Source organism: Neomonachus schauinslandi, unplaced genomic scaffold, assembly GCF_002201575.2.
Source record: "Neomonachus schauinslandi unplaced genomic scaffold, ASM220157v2 HiC_scaffold_1046, whole genome shotgun sequence".
In the NCBI taxonomy this organism is placed as follows: Eukaryota; Metazoa; Chordata; class Mammalia; order Carnivora; family Phocidae; genus Neomonachus; species Neomonachus schauinslandi.
This window is the reverse complement of record NW_025409736.1, coordinates 1-10,738: the sequence shown is the minus strand read 5'-3', so window position 1 is coordinate 10,738 and position 10,738 is coordinate 1. Positions and strand designations below refer to the sequence as shown.

Genomic DNA, 10,738 nt, shown 5'->3' with positions numbered 1-10,738 from the left:
GAATCTCAGATCTGGACCTCTGAAACAAATAATGCAATATATGTTAAGAAAAAAAAAAAGAAGAAGAAGAAGGTAGCGGGAGGGGAAGAATGAAGCGGGGGAAATCGGAGGCGTAGACGAACCATGAGAGACGATGGACTCTGAAAAACAAACAGGGTTCTAGAGGGGAGGGGGGTGGGAGGATGGGTTAGCCTGGTGATGGGTATTGAGGAGGGCACATTCTGCATGGAGCACTGGGTATTATGCACAAACAATGAATCATGGAACACTTCATCTAAAACTAATGATGTAATGTATGGGGATTAACATAAGAATTAAAAAAAAAAAAAAGATCAACAAGGAAATAAAGACTTTAAATGACACACTGGGCCAAATGGACTTCACAGATATATTCAGAACATTCCATCCCAAAGCAACGGAATACACATTCTTCTCTAGTGCCCATGGAACATTCTCCAGAATCGATCACATCCTAGGTCACAAATCAGGTCTCAACTGGTACCAAAAGACTGGGATTCCCTGCATATTTTCAGAGCACAATGCTTTGAAACTAGAACTCAATCACAAGAGGAAAGTTGGAAAGAACTCAAATACATAGAGGCTTAAGAGCATCCTACTAAAGAATGAATGGGTCAACCAGGAAATTAAAGAAGAATTTAAAAAACTCATGGAAACCAATGAAAATGAAAACACAACTGTTCAAAATCTTTGGGATGCAGCAAAGGCAGTCCTAAGAGGGAAGTATATAGCAGTACAAGCCTTTCTCAAGAAACAAGAAAGGTCTCAAATACACAAGCTAACCCTACACCTAAAGGAGCTGCAGAAAAAAACAGCAAATAAAGCCTAAACCCAGCAGGAGAAGAGAAATAATAAAGATCAGAGCAGAAATCAATGAAATAGAAACCAAAAGAACAGTAGAACAGATCAACAAAACTAGGAATTGGTTCTTTGAAAGAATTAACAAGATTGATAAACCCCTGGCCAGACTTATCAAAAAGAAGAGAGAAATGACCCAAATAAATAAAATCATGAATGAAAGAGGAGAGATCACAACCAACACCAAAGAAATACAAACAATTCTAAGAACATATTATGACCAACTATATGCCAGCAAATTAGATAATCTGGAAGAAATGGTTGCATTCCTAGAGATGTATCAACTACCAAAACTGAACCAGGAAGAAATAGAAAACCTGACAGACCTATAACCACTAAGGAAATTGAAGCAGTCATCAAAAATCTCCCAACAAACAAAACCCCTGGGCCAGATGGCTTCCCAGGGGAATTCTACCAAACATTTAAAGAAGAATTAATACCTATTCTTCTGAAACTATTCCAAAAAATAGAAATGGAGGAAAACTTCCAAACTCGTTTTATGAGGCCACGATTACCATGTGACAAAGTACAGCATCCTTTCTTTTTTTTTTTTAAAGATTTTATTTGTTTATTTGATAGAGAGAGATAGATAGTGACAGAGAGTGAGAAAGAGCACAAGCAGGGGAAGAGGCAAAGGGAGAGGGAGAAGCAGGCTCCCTGTGGAGCGGGGAACCGGATGTGGGGCTCAATCCCAGGAGCCTGGGATCATGACCTGAGCCGAAGGCAGATGCTTAACAACTGAGCCACCCAGGCACCCCAAGCATCCTTTCTTGATTAAAACTCTTCACAGTATAGAGATAGAGGGTACATACCTCAATATTATAAAAGCCATCTTTGAAAAACCCACAGCAAATATCATTCTCAGTGGGAAAAACTGAGAGTTTTTCTCCTAAGGTCAGGAGCACAGGAGGGATGTCCACTATCATCACTGCTGTTCAACATAGTACTAGAAGTCCTAGCCTCAGCAATCAGATAACAAAAAGAAATAAAAGGCATCCAAACTGGCAAAGAAGAAGTCAAACTCTCACTCTTTGCAGGTGATGTGATACTTTATGTGGAAAACCCAAAAGACTCCACCCCAAAACTGCTAGAGCTCATACAGGAATTCAGTAAAGTGGCAGGATAGAAAATCAATGCACAGAAATCAGTGGCATTTCTATACACCAACAACGAGACAAAAGAAAGAGAAATTAAGGAGTTGATCCCATTTACAATTGTACCCCAAACCATAAGATACCTAGGAATAAATCTTACCAAAGAGGCAAAGGATCTGTACTCAGGAAACTATAGAATACTCATGAAAGAAATTGAGGAAGACCAAAGAAATGGAAAAACGTTCCATGCTCATGAATTGGAAAAACAAACATTGTTAAAATGTCTATGCTACCTAGATCAATCTATACATTTAATGCAATCCCTATCAAAATACCATCAAATTTTTTAACAGAACTGGAACAAATAATCCTAAAATTTGTTGGAACCAGAAAAGATCCCAAATAGTCAGAGGAACGTTGAAAAAGAAAACCAAAGCTGGGGCATCACACTTCTAGATTTCAAGCTCTATTACTCTATTACAAAGCTGTAATCATCAAGACAGTATGGTACTGGCACAAAAAAAGATAAGTAGATCAATGGAACAGAATAGAGAACTCAGAAATGGACCCTCAACTCTATGGTCAACTAATCTTTGACAAAGCAGGAAAGAATATCCAATGGAAAAAAGACAGTCTCTTCTACAAGTGGTGTTGGGCAAATTGGACAGCCACATGCAGAAGAATAAAACTGGACCATTCTCTTACACTATACACAAAAATACACTCAAAATGGATGAAAGACCTAAATTTGAGACAGGAATCCATCAAAATCCTTGAGGAGAACACTAGCAGCAACCTCTTCAACCTAGGCCACAACTACTTCTTCCTAGAAATATCGCCAAAGGCAAGGGAAACAAAGGCACAAATGAACTACTGGGACTTCATCAAGATAAATCTTTTGCACAGCAAAGAAAACAGTCGACTGAACCAAAAGACAACTGACAGAATGGGAGAAGGTGTTTGGAAATGACATATCAGATATAGGGCTAGTATCCGGAATGTATAAAGAATTTACCAAACTCAAAATTCAAGGAACAAATATTCCAATCAAGAAATGGGCAGAAGACATGAACAGACATTTCTGCAAAGAAGACATTCAAATGGCCAACAGACACATAAAAAAGTGCTCAACATCACTGTGCATCAGGGAAATACAAACCCACAATGAGCTACCACCTCATACCAGTCAGAATGGCTAAAATTAACAAGTCATGAAATGACAGATGCTGACAAGGATGCAGAGAAAGGGAAACCCTCCTACACTGTTGGTGGGAATGCAAGCTGGTACAGCCATTCTGGAAAACAGTATGGAGTTTCCTCAAAAAATTGGAAATAGAGCTACCCTATGACCCAGGAATTGCACTACTGGGTATTTACCCCAAAGATTCAAATGTAGTGATCTGAAAGGGCACCTGCACCCCAATGTTTATAGCAGCAATGTCCACAATAGCCAAACTATGGAAAGAGCCCAAATATCCATCGACAGATGAATGGATAAATAAGATGTGGTATGTATATATATATATACATCAAAGAATAAAATCTTCCCATTTGCAATGTCGTGGATGGAACTAGAGGGTATTATGCTAAGCAAAATAAGTCAATCAGAGAAAGACAATCATCATATGATTTCACTGATATGTGGAATTTAAGAAACAAGAAACGAGACAGAGGATCATAGACTCTGATCTGAGCACAGAATCTGCATGGGGCTTGATCTCACGATGCTGAGATCATGACCTGAGCCAAATTCAAGAGTCAAACATTTAACTGACTGAGCCACCCAGGTGCCCCAAACCTAGATATTTCTAATTGCTTACATAACTTATCACATACATTCAACATTCACACATTTCAGGGTGAAAGAATCACATATATTCCCTAGTCCCTGTGAAGAACTGGCTTAGACACCAAAACTACATTTCAGACCCATCAAATAGTTTATTGTGTTCAAAAAAATCACAATCACAGTTTGAAGAAACCCAAGCAATAAGTGTAGAAGGGATGTCTGTATTGAACATTCACAAGATTCCATAGCCGAGACAGGATACTATGGGGTCTATTCTAGAGCATTACATAGTGATATTAAATGATGGTAGGAAATGGAGGAAAACAGACCCAAGAAGGGGCAACAAACAGGGAATAACTAGATATCAGAATGTGGACAGAGCAGGAAGGCATCATTATTCTTAGAACAGCTAAAGGTCTGGAAAATGTGGAAGAACGGTTGTCTTCAGCAAGATGAATGGTTGGAATATTGCCAGGTTTGTAAAGCTACTGAAGCACAAATTTCTTCATTGATCTTCTCTCTAGGAAACTCCATTGTCTGTAGCAGGACACACATAGATCTTAAAGAGTTAAGACAGTAATTTTAAGCTCTTTTTTCTTTTTCAGATTCCTTCTTCTCCCTTAATCCTTTGACTTTGGAAAAGTCTTTAAATATTCATCTGACCTCTGTCTAGTAAATACAGCTTTTCCACATGAACTGCACCCCCTACTCTCCAAGTGAGTATGAATAAGCAGACCATGGCTTACCTTCTTTTAGAAGTTTTAACCACTTTTCAGATTAGAGAAGGCATTGGCCTTCAAGGGATTTTCATTTCCTGCAGTGAATCTGCCCTAACCCTAAGTGAGCCAAACTCTGGGAATGTTTCTGAACTGAAGGCCTGCCTCTGGAATCATAAACCAGGAAGTGCCCAAATCTTTCCTAGATCACCTGATTCAAAAATCTGATGTGAAACAATGGTCTTAGGTAGTGGAGATGATTTCCAAGATTGAAGTTGTGATGTAGGTGCACATGTATGGGAAGGAATATGGGACCTTGAAGCTTTGGGATACCAGATGATGTTAATGTCTGATTCTGTCCTAGCAAAGGTAAATCAAGAACTATACCTTCCCTATCATTTTCCTTTAAAGGCATCACATATACTTTTCCCCACTCTGTCTCCTACCCTTGGATAACTCCATCTATGTCTTCCTCTGATCACATTAAACCCACCTGCAGGTGCCTCACAGAGGCCCTCGGCGTTCACCAGCATTGACCTTGCGCATGCCCTTGATGATGAAGATGGTCCCGACAATGATGCCCACCAGACCCACAACCAGGCCCAGGGCACACACCACATTCTCTCTTGTCTCTGGGAGGGGGGTTGGTGCTTCAAACTCTGGGGAAAAGTAACACAGAGTATAGTGTGGAAGTAATGACTGTGGTACGGAGTAGCACTTAGAACCAAAGGTCGGGTATTTAGTCAAAAGAATAGTTATTAATCAACTAAATAAGAGGAATGATATATTAAGGGAATGCAGACTAAACAGTGGGGGGAGCTGAATAATGGGAGAAGGCAAGGAATAGGAATTGCAGCAATTGTTATGGACGAGTTAGGGGACTCTGGGTCCCAAAGCACCAGACACAGGCATCACGGGAGGAAATCACAAAAGAAAGGAGACTGAAGGATAGTCCATACCCCAGTGCTTGAGAAGAGGCTTGTCCAAACCCCAGTGCTCCACCTTGCAGTCATAGACATCGTCGGCTGAGGGCAGGAAGGGGAGATAGTGGAACTTGCGGAAAAGGTGGTCTTCCCTGGGCAGGAAGACTGTCTCAGACACTCCTGTGGTGACAGGGTTTCCATTTCGAAGCCACGTGACATTGATCACTGGTGGGGAGAACTTGTCGATGAAACAGATGAGGGTGTTGGGCTCTCCCAGTTCCACGGGGGTGTTCGAGAGCACAGTCACCTCTGGAGGGACTGGGGACAAAGGACAGAAATTAGCCTTCCCTGCTTAGGCTGGCCCCTCTTCCTCCCACTCAAGCGGAAAAAGCAGTGGAAACTCTGCCCTGAGCATCTATGCCATGTCTCAGATACCTATCTCTGAGACTCTCCCCCATGAACTAGAACCAGTGTTGTGGTATAAGATATATAGAAGGATATTTTAGGTCCTGGAGATAATTTCATTCCTGGTTTCCCCAGCATAGATTTGGGGCAATGACTCTGTGAGTGACTGTTGGTGGCAAGGACAAGATGTGAGCACATCAGGAAAGGAACAAACTCATGTAAAGTTCTTGAGTCTGTGGCATGAGAAGTAGGGACTTGCTTATGGCGAGGTTGGGCCCCTGAGAGGGAAAGTCAGTTACACTAATGTAACACAACAAGCTGAAGCATCTACTCCAAAGTTACGATTCCCATGTCTAGGAGTGCAGCAGGTACCATTGGTGTTCGGGGTGTGGTTGGAGCGCTTTATCATGATGTCCAGGTTAGCTTTGTCCACAGCTATGTTGGCCAAGGCACCCTGGGCCTCAAAGCTGGCAAAATGTCCAAATTCTTCCAGCCGCCACACTGTCTCCTTTTTTCCCATATCCACGTGGAATATCTCATCACCATCGAAGTCAAACATGAATTCGCCTGATGGGTCAGGGGTCAGATAGAACTCAGCCTGGATGATCACATGGTCCTCTGAAAAGGCAGGGAAGAGAGTTAGGATGGGAACCAAGAAGGGAGAGGAAGAAGAACCCAGGATGTGCGACAAATGTGTGGGCAGGTGTGGGGGAACAATATGGAGTGGAGCTATATGAGTGAAGGAGTGATGGAGAGCAGGGATAAGCTGGAAGATGAGGCTTAGGTGCAGGACATCCATGTTGAACAGAGCTGGGAGGGGAGAAGTAAAGGGGCAGAGTTAGGGTGGACTGAAGGAAACGAGGCCTGAAAATCCCAGAGTCTTGTGAAGCTGTTGTTAGGTTCCATGTTACTAGCTGAGAAATGATTCCCTCTTTGGAAATCCAGTTGCAGCTCTTAAAAGAGAATTGCCCACTCACTGTATTTTTCCAGGCATTAAATACAATTAAACAATAATTCTAGGGCATCTCTCAGAGCACTGTAATATGAAGAATAGGGAAACACTTTTAAAAGTCTGGGTTCTAAACTCTGGATCTAATTAAATCTTTAATTCTTATTTAGGTATTTACTTACCTAGTGATCTTGAATCAATTATTTTATCTACTTACAATGTTTTCTTATTATATTCTTTTTAAAAAAAATTTTATTGTTATGTTAATCCCCATACATTACATCATTAGTTTTAGATGTAGTGTTCCATGATTCATTGTTTGTGCATAACACCCAGTGCTCCATGCAGAATGTGCCCTCCTCAATACCCATCACCAGGCTAACCCATCCTCCCACCCCCCTCCCCTCTAGAACCCTCAGTTTGTTTTTCAGAGTCCATCATCTCTCATGGTTCGTCTACCCCTCCGATATCCCCCCCTTCATTCTTCCCCTCCTGCTACCTTCTTCTTTTTTTTTTTCTTAACATATATTGCATTATTTGTTTCAGAGGTCCAGATCTGAGATTCAACAGTCTTGCACAATTCACAGCACTTACCAGAGCACATACCCTCCCCAGTGTCTATCACCCAGTCACCCCATCCCTCCCACCCCACCCCCCACTCCAGCAACCCTCAGTTTATTTCCTGCGATTAAGAATTCCTCATATCAGTGAGGGCATATTATATTCTTACAATATTTCCAATTATATTCTTTTGTGGTTTCACTTCTACCTTGGATTTGTCTTTAGAATTAAATGAAGGATGCCTGTGCGGCTCAGCCAGTTAAGCATCCGACTCTTGCTTTTGACTCAGGTCATAATCTCAGGGTACAGAGATCGAGTCCCAAGTTGGGCTCCACCCTGAGTGTGTAGCCTGCCCAAGATTCCTTCTCTCCTTCTCTCTTTGCCCCTCCCCACCCCGCTTGTGCATTCTTGCTATTTCTAAAAAAAAAAAAGAATTAAGTGAGATGAGGTAAGTAATTTCTTAATACATCACTGGGCGTTATAATCAGCATTTTAGGTTCAAAACTGCTTTATATTTAAGGAACAGAGCCACCTCTAACTTCCCCTTCCATACCAATGGAAGAGCCTCTATTTTATCAGGTATGCATCCCCATTTGTGGCTCTTTCTAGGCAATAGAAACCTACAATTGTTATCATGGGTCCTCGAGCTGGGTTATTACATTACTTATTTCCAGTGTACCTGACACCTCTGTGGGGTTCAGCCTGGGTGAAGGATACTTTTTTTACAATACATCTTCCCAGCAGTAATCATTTGCTCTGGAGATGGCAGAGAATAAGGAAAGAATCTCCATATCCTCACTCACAGTTCTACTCTTTTGAGAAAATCACTAAGTAGCAGGGACCATAGATCATGGATCCACTGAAGTGGTGAACGGGCTATCCTTCTCCAAAGAGGAAGTAAATTACATGCAGTTGGCTTCAGCACACCTGCCCATGCCCTCCCTTGGATAAAATGTTGCTTTTGGTAACTTCCCTTTCTGGTCATCTTCAATACAATGTCTGTGCTTAAAATATGCTGACAGGATTCACTTACCAAAAAATAACAACCATGTATTTGGCTAAGAACCAGTTGCAAGGACTTCTCAAATTTTTTCTCATTGAATCCCCACAAAACGATGTGAGATTTCAAAATTTCTAATTTCCCAGAAAAAGAAATTAAAGCCCAGAGGATAGCTTGTTAATGCCTCTCAGAAAATATTTCCACTTCAAGTCGGCTTATCTCAAAGTTAATGGTATTAATCAATACCATTTTTTCCCTCTTAACTAAATGTGACTGACTTCAATTTATGAAAAGAGCACCAAACTACATTTTCTAAATACATTCAGATTTAGACTACATGATGCCTGCCACACTTTTCCTTCACTCCAAAGACTGTCTTGCAAATATTTACAATTTATCTCTCCAGTGCTCTCAGAACTTATATCCCAAGTTTTGCTTCCCTCAGCACTTACCTTTGATAGCCCATGATTCCTGGGGACCCGTCAGTAAAGCCATGATGAAAAATCCTAGCACTGGGACTCTACTTACGGCCATTTTCTTCTTTGGTGATTTAATGGGGGTCAGTAGAGCTTAAGAGTGGGGTAGAACTGACAAGAATAAAAGAAAAGAGAATGTAGGTCTGATTGATTAAAATTCAAATAGGCTGAGCCGAAGCCAATCAGAAAAAGTTTTTCGATGACACATCTGTTGCTAAGGGAAGAGCTTTTGTAAACGGTCAGGAAAGGAAACCCTTCAATTCATTAGATAAACAAGTAAAGTTCTTAATCAATCAATCAAAACAAAAACAAGCCACACACAACCAAACAGAAACAGCAAAAAATCAAGTTTTTGAAAATAACATTCACCCACAGACTGTTTTATCCCAACCCCAGTTCTAGAAAGGGATGTACTTGAAGCACATTAGTGAGAACAAAATCAATGGAAACACCCTACATGACGGTTAGCAATTATGCCTCTGTGCTGTGACAGCTGGGGAGTTTATTTAAGGGACAAGAAATAATCTAAAGAGAAGATAAATTGTCCTGCTATGGGGAATGCCTGATACTTGGCAGCAGTGGGTGACAGAGCTGCATGTCAGAAGCTTCTTATTGCTCTAGGTTTGTCCTCCACTGTCCTGGACTCCCAGATGGCCAACTCGGCCCAAGAGCTGGGCATCCCTGGCACTGTGCTATATTGAGAGAACATCAGAGGAGAAACTCTGAGTGTCAACACTCCCCTAGCTGGGGAAAGATGGTAGAGACGCCATAGGTAGTGGTTACTGGAAACAGTGGACTGTAATCCCTACCATCTTAAATATGACCAGAGAGTGGAGCAGACCGCTGGGGACACACCTCATGTGAGGACTCAGATCGACGAATAGGGTGGACTAAATTGGGCAGAGCTTATTTTACTGGGAGCAATAGAGATAATAACCTGCAGGAGGGCTTTACCATAACTTTCCTCATGTCATAACATTCTGAAAGTTCTCCCCATGTCATAAATCATTGAAGTTCTGATCCTAAGAATTTATTCTGATGTTCATCATTGAGAAAACTGAAAGTTAAGACACTCTGACCCTCATGTTTCTGACCATACAGTACAGTAGAAAGGAAAATTAAACCACACACAGAGAGGGCTGGAATCTGAATACTTCCAATATAGAGAGACCTGGCGGTGAGGCCACTGTTCAGATGGTGAGTTCACTGTTTGATATCAGTCATGACACATATGCTCAGGGTGGATTTTCTACACTGTTGTGCTGAGATCTTATCCTGCCCCACAGCTGCCCTCACAAATCATGAGGGGAAAAAACCCCTATACATTATGGATTATCTGATCGCATCTAAGGGCTTTGAAGATTCTGACACTGACTTCTAGACCACTTGGAAGAGACCCACAGCACAGTTTTGCCCTGAGATTTTTAAGGAATACACTTCTTGGAGGCAAAGGAATGCGCCAGATGAGAGGTCTACAGTATCAGTCTCTGCTGAAGGTCTGGTCCTATGATTTAGGCTTGTCGTCTCCTCTTTCAGAGGAAAAAACTAGTATGATGTTTCTATGCCTGCCCTTTGCTGGCTGGCTGTCATTGTAATTTGTTCTTATAAGGTGCTCTCAGTAAACATATGGTAAACTTAGAGGCATTTTATAGAAAAGCATTTCATATATTGTAATAGCAGCTTCAACCCAAGGTGCTGCTCAGCAACTTATGATATGGCTTCATTCTAAAACACTGATTGGTTCTCCTCATGAGATTACCAAATTTGGGAATCTTTAGAAAATACTTTCATTTCCCTTTCCCTGTGACAGGAGAGAAGTTCCTATCCAGACACTATTCATGGTCCCCTGTCCCTATACTCTAGCTTCCTATGTCTGAGGGGATTTCTTTTTTTTTTTTTTAATTTTTTTTTATTCTTATGTTAATCCCCATACATTACATCATTAGTTT

At 41.2% G+C, this 10,738-nt stretch overlaps 1 protein-coding gene across 2 annotated transcripts; it reads right to left on the bottom strand.

Annotated features, from left to right (window-relative positions):
- Positions 1-3,893: 3,893 nt before the first annotated feature.
- LOC110586769 (HLA class II histocompatibility antigen, DR alpha chain) lies at positions 3,894-8,930 on the bottom strand. 2 transcript variants are annotated; one of them, XM_044912301.1, is made up of 5 exons: positions 8,766-8,930; positions 6,176-6,421; positions 5,435-5,716; positions 4,969-5,134; positions 3,894-4,318 (listed from the first exon to the last, which is right to left on the bottom strand). In XM_044912301.1, exons 1-4 carry the CDS (start codon positions 8,845-8,847, stop codon positions 4,980-4,982), a joined length of 765 nt encoding a protein of 254 aa, XP_044768236.1. In that variant the 5' UTR covers positions 8,848-8,930; the 3' UTR covers positions 3,894-4,318; positions 4,969-4,979. The 2 variants fall into 2 exon arrangements, with proteins under 2 accessions (XP_044768236.1, XP_044768235.1); XM_044912300.1 differs by having other exon boundaries at positions 3,894-4,296; positions 8,766-8,902.
- Positions 8,931-10,738: the final 1,808 nt, after the last annotated feature.